Source organism: Lithobates pipiens, unplaced genomic scaffold (genome assembly GCF_037356315.1).
Source record: "Lithobates pipiens isolate NorthernLeopardFrog02 unplaced genomic scaffold, aLitPip1_a1.2 Scaffold_22, whole genome shotgun sequence".
In the NCBI taxonomy this organism is placed as follows: Eukaryota; Metazoa; Chordata; class Amphibia; order Anura; family Ranidae; genus Lithobates; species Lithobates pipiens.
In genome coordinates, this window is record NW_027507784.1 from 295,251,262 (window position 1) to 295,273,545 (window position 22,284).

General features: G+C 39.8%; 1 protein-coding gene across 2 annotated transcripts in view; it reads right to left on the minus strand.

Moving 5' to 3' along the window:
- Positions 1 to 21,539, minus strand: part of SCNN1G (sodium channel epithelial 1 subunit gamma) — a 58,296-nt gene extending 36,757 nt beyond the window's left edge. The window contains exons 1-2 of one of the 2 annotated variants that reach the window (XM_077449171.1): positions 21,294 to 21,539; positions 9,960 to 10,289 (exon numbers count right to left, since the gene is read on the minus strand). In XM_077449171.1, coding sequence (XP_077305297.1) covers positions 9,960 to 10,282 — 323 coding nt within the window. In that variant the 5' untranslated portion in view covers positions 10,283 to 10,289; positions 21,294 to 21,539. Of the gene's footprint in view, positions 1 to 9,959; positions 10,290 to 12,967; positions 13,105 to 21,293 lie in introns of those variants that run through there. The other variant, XM_077449172.1, reaches the window with a different exon arrangement.
- Positions 21,540 to 22,284: the final 745 nt, after the last annotated feature.

Here is a 22,284-nt window from a genome sequence, read left to right on the forward strand (position 1 = left end):
TTACACCCATTTGATTTTAGACAACTAAAATGAGTTTTAGTTGACTAAAATGTACTGGAGATTTAGTCAACTAAATACGACTAAAACTAAAACAATTGCAGAAGACTAAAATGGGACTAAAACTAAAATGACATTTTAGTCCTGAGACTAAAGCCCCATACACTTCACGGTTTTGGTAAAAAATTAGCAGAAAATCTGATAGTGTGTATGGGGCTTAAGACTGAATCAAAATTAGCTGGAAAATTAACACTGGATGGGAGTAAGTGTGGACCTTTCAGCACTGAACAGTAGCATATTATGCATACTTGTATATAATGGCAAGAACTATGGGTACCCATATTGGCACAGTTCCATTTGAATTGATTGATAGAAATAGCATAGAAAAGCATTTTACAGTAAATGTATTAAAGGTCATGTTCCTTTTGAAAAGGGGCCTGTTCATACTTACAGTATCTCACAAAAGTGAGTACACCCCTCACATTTTTGTAAATATTTTATTATATCTTTTCCTGTGACAACACTGAAGAAATGACACTTTGCTGCAATGTAAAGTAGTGAGTGTACGGCTTGTATAACAGTGTCAATTTGCTGTCCCCTCAAAATAGCACAACACACAGCCATTAATATCTAAACTGCTGGCAACAAAAATGAGTACACCCATAAGTGAAAATATCCATAATGGGTCCAATGTGTCAATAGTTTGTGTGGCTCCCATTGTTTTCCAGCACTGACTTAACCCTCTTGGGCATTGAGTTCACCAGAGCTTCACAGGTTGGCACTGGAGTCCTCTTCCACTACTCCATGACGAAATCACAGAGCTGGTGGTTGTTAGAAACCTTGCACTCCTCCAACTTCCGTTTGAGGATGCTCCACAGATGCTCAATAGGGTTTAGGTCTGGAGACATGCTTGGCCAGTCCATCACCTTTACCCTCAGCTTCTTTAGCAAGGCAGTGGTCATATTGGAGGTGTGTTTGGGGTCGTTATCATGTTGGAAAACTGCCCTGCGGCCCAGTCTCTGAAGGGAGGGGATCATGCTCTGCTTCAGTATGCCACAGTACATGTTGGCATTTATGGTTCCCTCAATGAACTGTAGCTCCCCAGTGTCAGCAGCACTCATGCTGCCCCAGACCATAATATTGGTGTTAGTGTTAACCAACAACAAAAAACATTGGTCCCAGGTGCCAGTGCATGAAAATGTTAAGTATTCCACTTCAGATGGGACTAAAGTAATATTGGAGTGTCTTCCTAAAAGCACCATTGTATGAGCATAGTTTGTCTAATTTGCTGTCACCCACAAAGTCCCTGCAGATATTCTTTAATCATCTTACCACCTATAAAGCTGCAAGAACTGTAAAGTGACAGATATCAGAGAACCCTAAGAAAAATGGTCAGCCATGAAACTTAATATGTTACTAATCCCAGGACCCTGCATTCACTATATCCGGTCTTCCACAGTACACAGAACATGGAAATGCAATTATGTTAGTAAATGCATTTTCTCATCAGCAGTATGTAGCAGTCTTGTGACTTCTATCAGTGTCCAGCCAAGCACTGGTTAAAGCTTATAGGAGGAGTTTTCTGACTGTCCTATGAGACTGCAGGCCACACCACTCTGAGCATGTGCATAGTGCCCCCGAGGCTCTGTTCTCTCAGGAAATTATTAGGGGACAATGGAAAGGGGGGAATCAGAGAAGACAGGATCCAACAGCCTTTTTACACAATGTGGAGGATTATCCCCTTAGGTTCCACAGTGGGCCTAATTTTCAGTAGCATCTAACAGATTTTATGTTGAAGGGATCAACATGTCTTAGTATGCTTCATTTTATCATACAAAGTTATTATTGCCAATTCCACAGACTGTGGTAATCAATAGACAAACCAGGCTTTTGGTTTGCCAAATGGCTTTGCAGTGAAATTCACTTTATAGTTCAGCTGTCCCCAAACTACAGCCATGAGCTACATATGACCCCTTGCCTGCCTTTATCTGACCTTTAGAGCAACCTCTGACACAAATAATGGGGCACAATTGCTCCCGTTGACACCAACTATGGGGCACAATTCCTCCTTCTACTAGCCACAGGTGCTAGGTAATTTTTTTAGGCCCATGACCACCACTGGGGCATTTTTTGCTCCCATAGGTCACAGTCTGGTCCCTTTGAAGTCTGAAGGACAGGGGCCTAGCTCTTTGTTTAGAAAGTTTGAGGACCACTTTACTGAATAAAAACTGTTATGACGCCATGTATTTACTAGGGAATTTTTTGCCTGTGTAGCATACCCAGCAAACAAGTGTCCTTGTTTCACATGAGACCATAAAGTTATTTATCTAAATGTTTTAAATCATTCAGTGCAGTATTAATTTGGTATGAGGCATTACCTAAGTTATATAAAACTCTATGTTCACATCCTCCCTGATTCCTTTTTTTAGAATTCTGTTTTCAAAAATAACGACATATCTGTCTTGCCTAACCATTTATTTTTTTCATTGTACAAGTAGGTATAGGGATAGCCACATGCGACAGGGTGCTATCTTTGTTCCAGGTACAGCCCGAGAAACTCTGTACTGCATACAACTCATCCTCCAGCTGGATAGTGGCAGAAAGCAGTAAATGGCTAGGATTTCTGAGGTCACCTCCTGACATCAGTGTTTGTGGATAGCATTGGATAGCTTCCCCATTTGTCATTAAACATTGATGTCATGATTCGACAACAACAAGCAAAGTAATTAGACAGCCTATGCTTATGGTTTATGTGTATGGATAAGCACAGAACTTGTATGAATGTCAGTGATGTCTCTACAAGTCAGTTCACAGTTCAGAACTTATTGAGCCTATGGTATGCATATCTCTTGAGTTGTCACTCTTATGTAAACTGTGCCTGTTTACACTATAAAAAAATGTTACAAGTGGCGTGGTTTACATCATTTTCACTGCTGGTTCACAAGCCTGTAGCTTGGCAATCAGAACTTGACCACACCTAGTCCCGCATTTTGCTTCTGGAGCACTTCCTCTGTTGCTGAAGCCCCCCACTGTGAGCTGCAGTGTCTGGTTGGGGAACGTGTGGGACACAAATGAGGGAGAATTAGGCTCAGTCAGCAAAACTCAAGAAAGCAATTTTTTCCATTCTGCAAGGCTCGTGCATCACAGTAGTTGGATTTTAAATTTGTCTTACAGGAGAATTTAGTTGTCCTTTAAGCAAAGTGCTACCTATTGTTTGGAATTTTCTTCTATTTTAGAATAAAGGAGATCTGATAAAGCCTGTCTAGTTTTACGCAAAGGTGTTAACAAAGGAGAAGCAAGCTGTGTAAGATTAGGACTCTATACATAATTACAATTTTATATTAATTATTTTCCATTTCCATAAAAAACTAAAAATAAAAAAAAGCTCTGGAAACACAAATGTTATTAGTTATTCCTTCAGAAGAACTTGTTTGTAATTGAGGTTTATTGGCCCTTTGCAGGAAACTTTCCATCCTGTCTGAATGTATAAGGCCACATTTGTATAGCCTCTCAGAGGCAATTAAGTCATTGCTGGGCACTCTACATTTAGCACTTCAACATATTTTGTAATATACTCTTGATACTAAGCTGTATATAAATTTAAAAAAAAAAGTTAACTATGAGAAGATGTCTGTTCAACACATCCCGGCATTAGTCTACAGCAAAGGATAGAAATGGCCTGAATCAACAAAGTTATTATTCCTAAGTGGTAACTCTTAAGTGCAGTAATCCACAGTTCACTGATCAGACTATAAGAGAGTGGATGTTGATTGGTTAATATGGGATACTGCACTTAAAAATAAGCACTTCAAACTCTTTCGAGTTCAGTCAAAAAGTCAATTTACCATTACCATAATACCTTGTTCACAACTGTATGTAAAATTACAATACTATCCACATAAATATCAAGTACCGTTAAAGTGGCATTTTTTATTGCAGAACAATTAAATAATTAATGGTGGGAGTTGTATTTCCTAGTCATCTTGTTCCTTTGGGGCTGATTCTCAAGGGCACCATTGCAGTGACATTTGCTGCTCTTCTGTGCTGCAGCAAAATGCAGGAGCAATAGAAAGGAAAGAGTTTTCAGTGGTGCCTGCTTTTACTACAGCGCTGCTTACTGAAAAAAATATAGCTGCCCCCATTTTCCTGCATCACAATGCATTGCAATCCCCCTATTGTTTCAGAATGCATTTTTTAAGTATTTTATAGAAAGCAGATCATTATATGGCATATCATAATAGCCAACAACAGTACTGCTTGTCTCCTGCTACGTGGTACTCCCTTGCTTGCAGAAATGCAGCAGAATTTCACCTACCAGCAAAGAGCAGAGATGTAGAAACACCTCACTGGTTAAGTGGGTGACTTAAATTATGCTGCTAGCATTAGTAAATAGATAGGAAAATATATAAAATGTACTTGTTTTAAACTTTTTTTTTTTACATTTTTTCAGTTACTTCCTGGTTTCTTGCCTAGGCAAATGATGTCATGCATCCCAGGAGTCTTCAGGAGGGGAGGAGAGGCGAAGGGTTTTCTCAGCTAAACACACTTTTCTGTAGGAATACTTGAGCTAAGGGCAGGAAGTAAATTCTACATGAATCATTTGCCCTTACTTAAAGAGGGATTCCACCAAAAAAAAAAATATTAAAAGCCAGCAGCTATAAATACTACAGCTGCTGACTTTTAATAAATGGACACTCACCTGTCCCGGGTTCCAGCGATGCCAGCAGCCGAGGCCAATCGATCGCTCGGCTCTCGGCTGCTGCAGTCACCATTCTAGGTGAGGGAATCAGGAAGTGAAGCGAATCGGCTTCACTTCCCGGTTCCCTACTGCGCATGCGCGAGCCGCGCCGCGCAATAGGAAATCTCCGCGCTGTCACTGGGACCCGTGTGTGTCCCAGCAGACAGCGCGGCAGGGCAGGAAATGGCGTAGACTCCCACGGGAGTCTATGCCCGGAAGTGGGTGAAAATACCTGTCTTTGACAGGTATCTCCACCCCCCTCCCCCCTGAAAGGTGTCAATTGTGACACCGGTGGGGGGAGGGATCCGATCAGCGGAGGTTCCACTTTAGGGTGGAATCCCGCTTTAAGATGACCATGGTCAGAAATGCTAGGGGGTGATTTTCAAAGTGATTTCTCAGAAAAATAAAGCATTGAGACATGGATGGGTGGGGGAGTTTGCTTTGAATAATAAAAATGAATTAAATAGCGTTTTTTGTTTGTGGTGCTCAGATGCAGTGAAGAACTGCTTTACAGACATCATAGGAGCAGGAGAGTGCCCTTAAAGCCTTCACACAGATCAAACATATGGTGCTCACCGCTCACCAACATCCCCACCTATCATGTCACTTTACAACACCCATGAAACCACAACTGTGGTGCCCATTCCTTTCACTTGTACTTGCACGTTCTTCTCCTCCTGCCATAGTCTTACAACCCTGATGCCTATTTCCCTCACCTGTGCTGCCAAAAATCTTCCCCTACTGTCAAAGTGGTACAACCCTGGAGCTCCACCAATTTTGTGTGCTCAGGCTGTTTCAACACCCTTATTAACCTTTCCCCTCTACTATGCTAGCAGACCACAATCCTTTTAAGAGGCCCACTGGCTGAGAGATAAATTGGCATTCACATCGTAGTCTTCAACTTGAAGATGGGTCAGAAATATTTCTGTCCTGCACACAACTAATCAAAAAAATTGCCTGAGCCTAATGTGTCTACATAACTCTAGCTTAAAAAAAAGGCTTATCTGCTCATCAAATAATGGAATGTTAATTTGTAATTTTCATCACTAGTGCCACACTAGTTACAGTCACTAATCTATAACTTAAAGAGGAGCTCTAAATAAGTTAACTACTGGGCACACAAGGTAGCAATGGTATAACTATAGTCATAGCAATTGACAAAGCTGCTATTGGCTTGAGGGTGAGTGGGGGTAAGGCAATTAGGGAGGCTGTTGATGCAAAATAACAGAAAATCTGTATTCATCAGTGGATCCAACACTCTATCATTAGGGTTTGCGATGCTGTAACACAAAAAGAAAAAAACAATAAAAATTACTTTATGGCTCTACGGCCGCGTACACACGCGGGGACTGTTCGCCCAACTTTGTCCGCTGAACAGTGTTTCGGCGGACAGTCCGCTCGTGTGTGGGCTTTCAGCGGACAGTTTCAGCGAACAGTCCGCTGAACAAGGTTTTTCGGAAATTCCGAAAAACTGTCCGCTGAAACTTTGTTTCAGCGAACAGTCCCCTCGTGTGTAGGCTTGTTCGTCAAACTAAGTTCCGCGCATGCTCAGAAAGGATTTACACGCCGAGGTTTGCATTGCAGTGTATAGGACGTCGTTTTCTAGTCCCGTCGTACGTGCCGTTCACGTCATCGCGCACGGTTTCAGCAAACTGTTCGTTCGTCGTGTGTGGCCATGTCCGTCCATGCTAATTTTGAGCGGACTGTTTGCTGAAACTGTTTGACGGACAAAGTTGGGCGAACAGTCCCCGCGTGTGTACGCGGCCTACCTCTATTAGTTACTGATCGAGCCAATAGAAGGAGGCTATAACTGGCAACTCCTAATACTGGCTCCCTTAATGCTCCCACCGCAGAAAAAGTTCTCCAAATGAAGTCTGGGGTGTGTTCCTCTGAATTGATGGAGCATACAGAAAAAAAGTGGGGAAAAATTAAAGAAAAAGTTTCCAAAAGCAATTCTTCAAAGAGGAACAAGCAAGTTTAAAAAAAATATAAATAATTTTTATTGCACATATTCACTTAACACTAATCAAAAGATAGAAAATACCTCCACCAATTTCATTAAAATTAGAAAACCTTGTCTACAGACTCAGATGGCCACCACACACATACATATACCCCCTTTGAATGACATTATACAATTAATGAAAATGACTGATAATTCATATAGATGATAATTTTATCAGAAACAATATGCTGAAATAAAAGTCAAACAAGGAATCAGAGTCCCAGCCATGAATCTGTATGGCCACAGTACTGTATGGTAGTAAGGGCAAACGGCTACTAGAGCAAGTTTTGAAATTTCATAAGCAGATCATGGGTTAAAGGCACCAGGAAAGAGCAGGCTCTTGAAATACAATATTGGTAATGCAGGCAGATATTACTTTCTTCACTGAGCTAGTAGGTACAGCACAGTTTGTTCAGGCTAAATACCACCTATGCTGGCGGGTAGGAAATTATCTAGGGGGCAGGGGAGTGTATGTGTATCTACCTTCCTCCCAGCCGGGAGGTGTAACACATTATATCTCGCTGCTCTCCCACTGACCACCTCCACCGATGCACTGGTATGAAGCCAACACTGTGTTCGCCGGTAGCTCAGGGTGCAGCTCCCGTCTAATAATCCAGTTTCTCTAGCCAGTACTCATGGAAGTCCTTCAGGGAAGTAGAAGCCTGCAGTACGGTATGAGGGTTATGGCAGCTCTTTTGAGTGTTCGGGGAATAGCCAAAGAGGGTTTGTTACATGGTGGGCAGGTCTGAGTCCTCGCTACAGGAACCGTTATGGCGTCAAACTGACGCGTTTCAGTTTCTTCTGGGCAGACACCTATTGGATGTCCTTAAATAGCCTGTGCGCAGTACAACGCAGACAGGTGTCCGCATAAAAAATTAGCAGCCATGCATACAACATAGCAAACACAACAATACTTAAGCTGGCCCGTCGGGGAATGCGGAGGTCCTAATAGTCACACATGGAAAAACATTACATTTCAACTGTAGTTGATGGTGATACTGACCCTCTGTGAAGCCTTAAGTCTAAAAAAGCTATGGTCTATAGTCTAAAAAAAGCTCTCCCTCACTTTCTCTTTGCAGCAAGCTGCATATAGGATTTATATGTAGATTTATTACCCTCAGAAAGTATGCTAGATCCTGATATTAACTGTGTAAGACATAACATAGTCTTTCTAAAGCTGTAAAAAAAAATCCTGGAGTGTCACCTCAGCTAAAAACTGACAAGACAACTGAAGTTTGTAGTTCTGCAATAAAAACACAATTTAATGAAGCTTGTTTTAGGTTTAGAGAGTAATTTTGTGTAGGAGCACTAAAAACCCTGCCACAATCTAAAACATTATGGTTATTGTTATTGCTATTACAACTTGAGGGTAGGGACCGAAGTGAGTGTGCAATATACAGGTATAGGGACAATTGTAGACACTCACTCAGGTTGAACTGGATGGACTGGTGTCTTTATTCAACCTTACTAACTATGAAACTATGAAACTCGGTCACTACAGTGACCGTATTCTTCAAATAATACTGATGGCTGCCACTTAGAAAGTCCCTTCCAAATTTAAGGGCCCCATGATCCATAGCTATGCCTGTGCACAGTAGCTTGAATAATCTAGAAAAAAAAAATCCGAGCAGTCTTTTGGGATTTCATGAACACCAGAGGTAAGTTTTAAAGTAATTTACTATTTTCACAGGGTTGCTTCAAATTTGAGATATTTTTTAGAGCTTAGAATTTTAGATCATCTCTGTATATGTTACATTACTGCATTTTTAGTGATTATATAAAATATATTTTCTGTTTGTAATAGAAGAAATGAGTCTCAGATTGTTGGCTGTATAAAGTTGACAGCTGCTAGTTTTAATGCTTTGATGTCTGAAATGTATATAGTGTTTGTCACATTACTATTCCACAATTATGGCTAGGAAGCTAATTGTTTGTGTTGGTACCTCATAAAGATATATTCTGAATAGTGTGTGTTTATACATTATGTGTTAATGACGGGTGTAACTAGATCCTGGCACCCTGTGCACTTCTGGTGCTTTTGGTTCTCGTTTTCAGTAATTGCAGTAACCCAAATATTGAAAATACACAACTTTGGTTGTGAGATTTTATTTGTATTTTATTCATCCATTCTCCTGACCCTTTTTTAGTAATTGTATTTTCCCCTCATAGTATTATGTTAGGTAAGTTAGTTAAAAAATTTGGAATTTTTTTAAACTACTGACTTTCAATGTATACCGCTATTTCGTAATTCGTATTCCTTTTCAGTTTACAAGAACATTGCCCTATTACTAAAAATGAAAAATTAAATGATATATTCTATGCACAATATGCTTTGGAACATTGTGCACTTAACGTTGAATCATTATTTTTTTAACTAATGATAAAACATTTTTGTTGTTTTAGCCATGTCATCGTGTTTACAAAACTACAGTTATGACTGTTAAAATTCAGTTAGTTCCTTTCAGAAAAAAATCTGACTTAGGCCCGGATGTAAAGGTGGTGGGAAGCAGTGGAGTTGCAAGATACTTTTGGGTGTCCTGAGTGCCCTGCTTCTGAGGACACTGTCAGAAAAGATAACATGATGAAGCCAAAAATCTGTGCTTTTCCACTTTTATTTTATGATACAAGTCCTGTCATGTTCCATACAGATGTCCAAGGTTACCCTGGATTTTTTTCGGGACCCTAGCTACACCCTAGTACACACCTGGTTTGCTGTACCTGAATACAAGTAGGTATATTATTGGACAAACTTAATACTAAGTTTAATACTATCTTATCTGATGTTGATGTATAAACACACATAAAGTGATATATACTTAACAAGAATACAAAAAAACACATACAAACTGACATTAAAAATACATTTTGCTACTTCCTTCAAACATGCTTCTGCATGCTGTGTGAATGAAGTCATAAATGAGACTTTTAATTCCATAGTAGCCTGTGATTAACACCTTATTGACTAATCCCTTTTCTGAAGCATATTAAAAACAACATGTTTAAATAAGTTAAGATCCAACTAGCATTCACTCTCTTGGTACTAAGGGATTAAGCATCCGTTAAACTCATCCTTTAAGCCTCTATAAACAAGGAATATAATAGACTTAAGAAGATCATTTGTTGTAATGTCGGCTCCTTGCATGCCTTGTTCTACAAACAAAATTGTTCACAGAGACTGGTAGTCAGCAACCCGCTTAACGTAAGCCCAAAATTTCTTACTTGTATGGGTTCATGTTGCAGATGGTGATGGCCGGGAAGGTCAGTTTTTGGAAGTTGACAGTAATGGAGACACTCACACTATAATAGGACATGAGCAGCAGAGCACATTGCCAGAATATAAGGGCCACTGCTATTAAAGTCAGGACAATCCATATCCATTTTCTTAAGCGACCCTTAGATACCACTATCCTCCTGCAGCCATGGGTGTTGGTGGTCAAGCAGTACCATTGCATCAGCTCATACAATGTAGGAGCTTGTGGCCCTGTGACCGGAAGGGTCTTTTTGAGCTTCTGGGTAATTTTTTTCTTCGGCCCATTGGACATGATGAATCTAGTAGACATAGAAAATAAATAATTAGAACTCTAATTTATCTTTGCCACCTAGAACATGCTAACCATTGTCATTGTTTTACTTAGCAGAGGCTGTTTCCAGTGCTAAAACACCTGGAAACCTTCCAGAGAATGAAAGGGGTCTTAAGCCCCATACACACTATCAGATTTTCTGCTGATTTTTTCCTTCGGATTTACCAAAACCATATAATATGAGGTCAAACCTTAGGCGTTTTAATGTGTATGCAATCAGGCAGGCCCTTGCACTACATGGTTTTGGTAAATCTGAAGACAAAAATCAGCAGAAAATCTGATAGTGTGTATGGGGTTGAAAGCAGGTAATCTGATTTCCACCAAACATTCACTGCAGGTGAATCTTTCCGGGGCATGCACTTTAATTTACAGTGATTTATTAACCCCCAGTAAATGTTTAATGAATATTAAATTTACAAATTTTTAAGTATACCTCCCTGTGTCCCAAAACAGGCATATGAACACATTGGGTTTAGGATCTCTGATAGAGACATCTGAGAACAGAGACTAGGGTAATCTCCGTGAAAATGTATTAATATATGTCTTTCATTTTTGTATAATCATTTATTAGTGGTTTTTCGTTTTTTTTTTGGGAAGGGACCAAAAGCCTCCATATAAATGTATTCTTCTACAACTACTTCAGTAACATTTAAAATTTGACTGCCTTTAGATTCAAAAACTACAAAGCCAAATAGTTAATTTTTTTTATAGGATATCCACAGAACATGTCTATCTATGAATAGTGATGTATAGCGATGATAGTTTTTTATGTGAAGATTATTTGGATTTTAGGTTCAGTAATCCCCTTAAAATGAAAAAATCTGCTTTTGATATCTACATAAACCAAAAGTGACAGAAAGCGTGTCCAGTTCTAAGAAAAGGATACTTGTTCATGTCTGCAAACATACATATATACATATGTACATATATTATCTATAAAAATATATATATAAATAATACTGCTAAAAAGGTTGTAAAGATATCTGGTTAATGAGTATTTTATATATATATATATATATATATATATATATATATATATATATATATATATATATATATATATATATAAACTGTCATCTACAAATAACATGAGAGCCACACATAGGACTTCCAAATTGAGAAACCTAAATTTAAATGGTGCCATTTCCACAACGGCGTTGTTACATATATTTCTACAGAACGCCACTGTGTATGAACAGTAGCCAAGTGTACCAGGGTTAGCCATTGAAAAAAGTGGAAATTTGGATTTAGAGAGACACCATCTATTGACTAACTAAAAAGACTCTACTGCAGTCTTGTTTCAGACTGTAGAGTGACTTCATCAGTAGCCAATAATCTGTATGAAGTGTGTGTACTAATGCTAGATATATCTGGGAAATGTCACCACATTGTGCATTGTATATAGAGCTCCTGCTGGATAATATGATGTAATAACATAACATAACAAACAAGCTAAAATTTCCAGGAACAGGGGAAGAACTGAACATTTGAGCCAACTCTGTTGTGTCCAATTCTATGAAAAGTATACTTGTCTATGTCTGTAAACATGCATATATATACATACGTAGCTATATTATCTAAAAAAATTATCTATAAATAATACTACTATAAAGGAAGGTTGTAAAGATATCTGGGTAATGAGTATATATATATATATATATATATATATATATATATATATATATATATATATATTATATATATATATATATATACGTATGTGTGTGTGTATATATATATATATATATATAAGAACAAATATATATATATAAATATATATATATATATATAGATATATAGATATATAGATATATATATATATATATATATGAAAAGAATATATTATATATATATATATATATATATATATATATATATATATATATATATATACACACACACACACACACACACATATATATATATATATATATATACACACACATATGTAAATGAAAAAAAAAAAATAAAAATATATATATATATATATATATATATATATATATATATATATATATATATATATATTCTACAAATAACAAACAAATAGTGAAAGTGCCCAGCCTAGACAAATTTTATTCTCTATTTGAATAGGCCGAAATAAAAAAAAATAAAAAAAATATTCATTTAAAAAATATATATATTAATTTAAAATTACAATGAAATATACATACAAAAGACAAAATAACTGGTTAATAAGTATATAAATATATATATATATATATATATATATATATATATATATATATATATATATATATATATATATAGATAGAGATAGATAGATAGATAGATAGATAGATAGATAGATAGATAGATAGATAGATAGATAGATACACTTATTGACCAGATGCCTTTATATTTATATATATGAGTACCTATACATAAGTGTATATCTATAGATAAATGTGTGCATGTACAGCATATAAAAATAATATAAAAAGATATCAATGTCAATGAGCATCCATATATAATTGCATATATGATAATAATAATAATAATAATAATAATAAATAATAATAAGTAACTACCACTAAAAATAAGAACCTGCAACAACCTACCTGTATAAAGTCACCCCGTAATAAATTAAAATAAAGGGAGGGGGGGGTCACAATAAGTAATTATTGAATAAAAGCTTGATCTCACCTGTCGCAGAGAGCAGTAGGTATAATCTAGATGAGATCTGTGTTGCACACAACTCATAAAGATCAACTAAGTCTGAACTGAATGTACTTTCCAAACCACCCGTTGAGTCTGGTCTGAAGCAGTAAGGACTGTCTCAAACTGGACTAGATAAACTGACAGGTAAATCAGGTCTTACAGACAATTATGTTTTGTTTAGTGTTGGTATTTCGATGTTGCTTTAGATCTATAAATTGGAACTGAGCTATTTGAACTTGGATTGAGCATTAGATTCCAAGAAGGCGAGACTGCCAAAGGGAAGATTAGGCAGAACCTAAAAATTATCCTATTGGATATTTATAGATGACAAGTCTGTGCAGAACATTTGCATCATGCATGAAAAAAAAAAAATGATGACACATCAGAATGAATTGAATAGTGATCTGTAGATTGTGAGTAATCCTGGATACTGAGATGAGGATCCATAACCTATGCACATATTAATTCTGTCAATTGCATCAGTGTTGTAGAACACATATAGAGATCACTATTACTTATTACAGCTAAGCAGCGTTCCCAGAGTAATCAGCGATGGTGGCAGCGCCCACCTTATCCCCCGATTCTATGGCTGCACAGAACAATGTGACTTTGAGTTTCTTTATACTCCCAAAAGCAATGATTTATTATATGGCAGCTTATCAATTCTGAGCCCTTGTACACACGGTCGGAGATTCCGACAACCAAATCCGACGGATTTTGTCCGATGGATCTTGTCCGAAACTGTTGCATACACACGGTCGGACGAAGTTGTTGGAAAATCCAATCGTTCAGAACGTGATGACGTTATTTCGTTACGTCGGGACTACGTTCAGGCTAGTAGCCAATAGCTTTGGTGTAGGAATTTGATCTGAGCATGCGTGGCACTTTGTCCGATCGCAATTCTCTACACATGATCGGAGTATGTCCAATCGGACCAGTTTGTCGGAAAATATTTCCAGCAAGTTGGAAAATTTGGTCCGACGGATATTCCGACGGAAACAGTCCGATGCAGACCACACACAGTCGGATTATCCGACAAAACGGTCCGATAGGACACATTCCGATGGATTCTCCGACCGTGTGTACAAGGGCTTAGATGTGGTGGTTGCATTGTTTTGGTTTTTGGTTTTTTTTAGGCTTTTTTACGTCTTTTTTTGATAGACCAGTAGGCTTGTTTTCTAACAGAACATGCTGTCTTGCAGATTTAGCAGAGGATTGGGACAAACCATTTACCACTGACAGGGTGCTTATAATGATCAGCGTTTAATTATTTATGTAAAATCTTTATCCCAAAAGGAAAACAACTGTTGCTCTCAGGGGTCTCAAACTGACGGCCCTCCAGCTGTTGTGAAACTACAAGTCCCACGATGCATTGCAAGGCTGGTAGTTACAAGCATGACTCCCACAGGCAGAGGCATGATGGGACTTGTAGTTTCACAACAGCTGGAGGGCCGTCAGTTTGAGACCCCTGCAACTGCTTAAAAAAAATGCTAGCTGGAGTTTGGCTTCAATTTGTAGGTCTATTCAAATGAAAAGTACAGCTAACACTCCCTCCCTCCACACTGCCAATGCTGCTGTCCAAAGGTGCCCCCTGTGCTCCTTCATCCAGAGTGGAGGCACTCTAATACAGCAGGTGTGTTACTGGCCAGGTGAAAACAGAGGGGAAAAGGCAAAAAAAAAAAAGTGAATGTGCAGCCACCACATCTAATGAAGGGTGACAACCTTATATGGTGACTCATGTGAAACTGCCCTCTTTAAAAGTGAAATTGTTCAATATATTTTGAATACATTTTTAGTTTTGAGTTTAAGGGCCAGTTCACACCACATGCAGTCCAGTGCATTTTTTTCCGCATCAGAAACACGTGGATACAGTGGCAGCTGGTGCTCAAAATTTTTGGGGGGGCGCAAACAAACTGAAAAAAACCCCAACAATTGCAGCCTCACTGTACCATCAATTGCAGCCACAGTGCCATCAAACGCAGCCACTGTGCCCATCAATTGCCACCACTCTACCATCAAACGCAGCCACTGTGCCCATCAATTGCCACCACTGTACCATCAAACGCAGCCACTGTGCCCATCAATTTCCACCACTGTACCATCAAACGCAGCCACTGTGCCCATCAATTTCCACCACTGTACCATCAAACGCAGCCACTGTGCCCATCAATTGCCACCACTGTACCATTAAACGCAGCTACTGTGCCCATCAAATGCCACCACTGTACCATCAAACACAGCAACTGTGCCCATCAAATGCCACCATTGTACCATCAAATGCAGCCACTGTGCCCATCAATTGCCGCCACTGTGCCATCAAACGCAGCCACTGTGCCCATCAATTGCCACCACTGTACCATCAAATGCAGCCACTGTGCCCATCAATTGCCGCCACTGTGCCATCAAACTCAGCCACTGTGCCATCAATTGGTGCCACTGTACCATCAAACACAGCCAATGTGCCCATTGATTGCCGCCACTGTGCCCATCAAACGCAGCCACTGTGCCATCAAACGCAGCCAGTGTGCCATCAAGCGCAGCCACTGTGCCCATCAATTGCCACCACTGTGCTATCAAATTCAGCCACTGTGCCCATCAATTACCGCCACTGTACCATCAAACACAGCCACTGTGCCCATCAGTTGCAGCCACTGTGCCCATCAGTTGCAGCCACTGTGCCATCAAACGCAGCCACTGTGCCATCAAACGCAGTATGCCCCTCGCCCACTGACTCCACTTACCCTTGTCTCGTAGGACAGCTCGTCGATATCTTGTTCTGTCCTCTCTTCCCATTCTCTGCTATGATCGGATGCCTAATAGGCATCCAATCACAGCACCTGTCGTTTCAGCCAATCAGGTGACTGGTAACAGATCCAATCACCTGATTGGTGGAGAGGCTGTTTAGTGTTAGGAAAGTGAATATTCATTCGCTTTTCTAACACAGCTAAGTGACCTGCTCACTGGTCACCTTTTTTGACGACTATTAGAGCCTATGGCTCTAATCAGGTGCTTCAAAAACACCCCCCACTGCTGTAATTCAGGCGCCCTGCACCCGAAAAGTGACTGGGCGCCTGAATGGGGGGTGGCAGCGGCGGCCATAGATAAATTCATGCAATGCATGAATCTATCTACTGGTGCTAGAGGGGGTGGCTGGAGAGAGGGGGCAGTGCCCGTGCACCCTTATGGACAAACCGCCACTGCATGGATAGTAGGGTTTTATGGTTTGCAATGGCATAGTTCACACCAGTGCAGCCAGTTCCAGTGCATTCCGGTTCCAGGAAAAAAAGTAGAACATGCTGCATTTTTTCTGCACTGAACTGAACTAAAATGCGGTAAACCGCACTGAAATGCACATAATTGCACCAAAAAAGCACCGAAATGCACATATCATTTAATGTGACGAAAAAAAAGAGGGGGGAAAAATGCATTGGAAAGCATCAAAAACCTGCATGCAGAAATGCATCCAGAACGCCCCCGGACTGCGTTTTTATGGTGTGAACTGGCCCTACCGCTTTAACCCTTTTGCTGCCAGGTCCATACGATGTATGGACCTGATAGCGGGGAGAATCAGCCACCAGGATTGTGTGAAACTGACAGACAGACTCCTGCCTGTCAGATGAGAACATACAGGCGGCTCCGCTGCCGCCCGATTGGTTGCACACACCCCCGGTACCAGCGCCCCGACCCCCCGCCTCACCCCACCATGCTTTCTGGGCTCCGCTTGACCAATGGTGGGCCCGGGATCTCCATGGCGGGTGCTGGTGTCCCATCATATAAGGTCCTCCATCCGATAGTGTCCGCTGCATACTGCGCATGCGCAGTACACAGCAACACAGATTCCGAAAATTGCAGAGGATGAACGGCGCCTGCGCCGTGAGTCCAGGTTCTAGCCCCACCATCCAAGTGGACATAGAGTAGGAATAAAAAAGAGCCGAGCGCAGCGAGGCCGAGCCCGAAGCGTGGCGAGCGAAGCTCGCCCGCAAGGGGCCCTCTAATATTCACAACCCTATGTCCGCTTGGATGGTGGGGCTACCACCTCCACTCACGGCGCAGGCGCCGTTCAGCTTCGGAGATTTTCCGAAGCTTCATCTGCTCCATACTGCGCATGCAGCCGGACACTATTTGATGGCAGGACACTATACGGCAGAACACCGGCAGGTGGAGGAGAAGGAGAAGAGTGGATACAGGTCCGCTTTCCTCCCCTTCTTTCTGTGACCCGGAAAGCGACATCTCTGACGTCACTTCCGGGTCAAGCTCTCCGTGTCCCCGGCTCACTTTACAGGGAAAGGATGTTTTGCAATGCGATTTGCATTGCAAAACATTTAGTGGAACATGGGGGGGGGGACATGCAGAGTCTTTTAAACCCTGCATATCTCCGTAAAGAGAACCTGTCACCTAAAAATCATCACATTTGCCCCCTATGCGATGAAAAAAAAAGTTAAAGCGGAGTTCCACCCAAAAGAAGAACTACCGCTTATTTTTCTCCTCCCCCCAGGTGCCACATTTGGCACCTTTTGGGGGAGTGGGGACACCTGTTTTTGATAGGACCCCTTCCCCACTTCTGTCGGACCTCACCACGGTACGTCGGAAGTCTGGCCCTCTCCTCCTTTCTCTGCCGCTGTACCAATTGGAATGCGCAGCGTGCTTCTCGCAGGGAACCGAGCGTGAAGCCGAAAAGGCTGCCCTGCTGGGTTCGCTTACCACCAATGACTGAGGTGCCGACATCGCAGGCACCCTGGACATGTAAGTGTTAATTTATTAAAGGTCAGCAGTATTTGTAGCTGCTGACTTTTCATTTTTAGTGGGGTAAAATATATATACTTTTTTTACTAAAAATGAAAGATACACCCAAGCACATAAAATACCCCCCCCCCCCCCAAAAAAAAATTGAAGTCCCCCCACCCTCACGTATACGAACAAACATAAGCGTTTGCCCTAAAATTCACTTTAGTGTGTTTTTTACTGAAGTTTGGCGTTCCCTAAACCTTTATAGTAATAACATGTAACAGAAAAAATTGGAACTACCACTATTTTATTCTCTAGGGTGTCTGCCTTCAGAAAATATATAATGTTTGGGGGTTTTATATAATCTTCCGGCCAAATAAAATATTTTTTTTTAAACTTGTGTGCAAAGAACGCAAAAGGGTTAAGGGCCAGTTCACACCACATACAGTGAAGTACGGTTTTTTTTCTGCATCAAAAACGCATGGAAAGTAGGTTATATGGTTTCCCATGGCATAGTTGACACCAGTGCAGTCAGTTCCGGGGCTTCCAGTTCCAGAAAAAAAAAGTAGAACATGCTGCATTTTTCCTGTACTGGACTATACTGGAACCGTGGTAAAACACTTCATAAACACGCACTGGAACACATAAAAAAAACAGGAAAAAGAAGAAAAAAGCATCTGGAATGCATCCGAAAATGCACCAAAAACATGTTTAAAATGTGCATGCAGAAACGCACCTGGAACAGATCTGGAGGGCGTTTTTGTGGTGTGAACCAGCCCTAAGTATGCAACATAGTAAAAAAAAAACAAAAAAAAAAAGCTAAAGACTTTAATTCTATATATATTGGCAACCTCTGGTTTTCCACTTGTGAGAAGCCTGTAATAAGACAAGAGTTTGGACAGGCAGGTACTTAGCGCACTGATCCAAGCAACATCAACATGAAAGTCACATGGGACTTCCAAGCTGCTGGCAGAGGACCAGTTATCTGAGAAATCTAAATTTAAATGATGTCATTTCTACAAAGGTGTTGTTTAATTAATTTCTACAGAAAGCCACTTTGTATGAACAATAGCCTAGTGTTGTACCAGGTTAGCCACTGACAAAAGTGGAAATTTGGATTTCGAGAGACACCATCTATTGACTAACTTATAAAGACCGATGTGCCGTCCAAGAAGTTTGACTTTGGGGTGACACACCCTTTATTAGTCAATAGATTGTATCATCCCGAATCCAAACATGTACAGTTTACAAAGATAATTGCATTTTAAAGAGTATAGATTATACTAAGGGCCGGTTCACACAGCGAGGCGCGGCGAGGCGTCTCCGACTTGCCTCGCCGCGACCTGCGGGGACCTCAGCGGCGACTTGCAGAGGACTTCTGTATAGAAGTCAATGCAAGTCGCCCCCGAAGTCGCCCCGAAGTAGTACAGGAACCTTTTTTCTGAGTCGGAGCGACTCGATTTGCTCCTCTCAGAACGGTTCCATTGTACAGAACGGGGGCGACTTGCGGGAGCGAGGCGAGGCGAGCCGTGTCGCCTCGCATCGCCTCGCTGTGTGAACCGGCCCTAATACTCACAAGAGCAAGTTTTATTTAAAGCAGCATTAAACCCAAAACCAAAAATGTAATCTATTTCAGCTTACCTTTTATTAGATGTGGTAGCTGCATTATTTTTCTTTTTTTTTTAGGCTTTTTAGGCTTTTCTCCCTCTATCTTCACCTGGTGATCTGGCCAGTAACACACCTCCTGTATTAGAGTGCCTCCATTCTGGATGAAGGAGCACAGGGGGCACCTTTGGACAGCAGTACTGTTAATCTGGTGAAGGGGAGTTTTAGATGTACTAGCCAATTTAAATAAACTAACAAATTGGAGCTAACACTTTAAAGCAGTTACAGCAACAGATTTATCTTTTCCTTTTGGGATAACGCTTTTACATAAATAAAACCTGATCATTGCAAGCACCTCTGTCAGTGGCAAATGGTTTGTCTGAATCCTCTAACTGCTGCCTCTTCAAGAGAGCTTGAAAAACAACAGACTTACTAGCCAGATCCCCTGGTGAAAATAAAAGAAAGTAAAAAGAAATAAAGTCTAAAAAAAAAAAAGTAAATTAAAGTACCACAGCTTAGAATTTGTACGTTGCATCACTTTGATAACTGCAGTTTATTATAAATTGAATTCATTTCCTTAGGTTGTAAATTATAGAGTAGCATACTCTTGTTTTTGTGTGTTTATTTTTATTTATTTATTTCTTTTTTATGCAACATCTGTACTTCAATATTATATTTTAATATTTTTTGTTAAATATTCTGTATTTGTTGTTATTTATTGTTTCTAAAACAAATAAATCTTTTGAACAAGATAGAATTAGTACACTGCAATATAATAAATGTTTGCCTTTGGGTTTATTTTGCTTTAATCTTATATATTAGGTAACCTCTGACTGTCCCCTTATAATAAGCATGGGGGGTTATTTTTTAAAGGAAAATCTGCTTTGCACTGCAAGTACACTTGGAAGTAAAGTCGCTGTAGATCCGAGGGAGACATGCAAGGAAAATAAAAAACAGCATCTTAGCTTGCACATGATTGGATGATAAAATCAGCAGAGCTTCCACTCATTTCAGATCTACCCCTTAGATTTAGAGCGACTGCACTTCCAAATGTACTTTCAAGTGCACTTACAGTGCAAAGGGGATTTGCCTTTTGTAAATAACCCCCATGGCGTGTTACTGGCCAGATCAACAGGTGAAAACAGAGGGGAAAACCTAAAAAAATAAAATGAATGCAGCCACCACATCTAATGATTAGTAATCTGCAATATATTTTTCGTTTTGGGTTTCATACTGTTTTAAATATGCAATATAGTAAAAAAAAAAAAAAAAAAAAAGTTAAAGATTTTAATTCTATACAATAGGTAGCCTCCGGCTTCCCGCTTGTGAGAAGCCTGTAATAAGACAATCCAAGCAACATCAGCATGAGAGCCACATGCGACTTCCAAGCCACTGGAGGACCAGTTATCTTAAAAATTGAAATGAAAATGATGCCATTTCTACTAAGGCGTTGTTTCTTCAATCTCACCAGTTTGTATTAACAGCAGCAGATTGTCGTACCGTGTGTTAGTCAGTAGATAACATAACTCTAAATCCAAATTTCCACTTTTTGGCTAAGTAGAAAGATGTACTGCAATCCAAGAAGTTTAGCTTTGGGGTGACACACTTTTTTTTTATTTAGCCAATAGATGGTATCACCCTAAATCCAAACATGTACCGTTTATACAAAGGTAATTGCATTTTGAACAGTATGGCGTATACGCAAAAGAGCGTTTTTATTTAAACCAAAACCCCCAAATTTTATATATTGCAGTTTACCAATCATTAGATGTGGTGGCTGCATTCGTTTTCCAAATCCAAACTTCTATAGTTTGTACAAAATAATTGCATTTTGAACAGTAAATAGTATAAGAGTAATTTTGTTTAATAATAAAAAAAACAATATAATAACAAAATCAGATTTTTTTTTTTTAATCTAGAATTTTTTTTGTTCGGATCATTTTATTAATCTGCGGTAATCAGATTAGAATGGACAGCTCACCTGTGTAGTAGCAATGTAGAAGGCTGATTGTAGTAGTAACAGACTAAAGATGATGCTGGCACACTGGAAGAAGAGCAATCCACAGCAAGGATCTGTTTTTTTTTTTTTTTATTCTACCTGGATGAGTTGGTAATTTTCCATCGGCATGCCAATGTTCTACATCACTGGGCTGACTGCATTCTTGGCTTCTGCAGGTACTAGTACTGCCTACCTGCTAGCTCCATCTCAGAACACTGACTGCCTGACTGTGTTTGCCTAAAGCACAAGTCAGCACAAAATTACCTACATCCCTCCTATAAGGACAGGCAATGGGGACATGATAAATCCTCTGTCCCCACCTAGTGGCACATTTATGGAATTACTCCCACCTTAGACAATTTGGTACAGCACTGCAGCCTTGAAGGCTGATTGCATGCATTAGAGCAGTGTACTGTACAATAGCGCCATCTGCAGGTCTGTAACCATAATGGAAGCTCATAGCACAAGTTTGGTAGGGTTTGGGTTACTCTCCCAGTTCCAATCAAATGTAGTTACAGCAAAAATAATATCTAAGACACCTATATATTTTAGTTTAATTTTCCAAAGTACGAATCTGATGGGTCACAAAGGGCAGCAACTTACATTTCTACATTTTCTTTTCTTAGTTTTATTTGACAATATAATATATTAAAATCTAACATAATATAATAAAAATAAGCTATGTATTGGGGGGGGGGGGGGGGGGGGGGGGTTAAAGCAGTATTAACCACTTACAGATTTTCCCCCTTAATGACCAGGCCATTTATTGCAATACAGCACTGCATCGCTTTAACTGACAATTGCGCGGTCGTGTGACTCTTGTCGTGTAACATTATTCAGATCCTTTTTTGCCACAAATAGAGATTTCTTATGGTGGTATTTGATCACCTCTGCAGTTTTTATTTCTTCCGCTATAAACAAAAAAGCAGCGACAATTTTGGAAAAAAACTATATTTTTCACATTTTACTATAA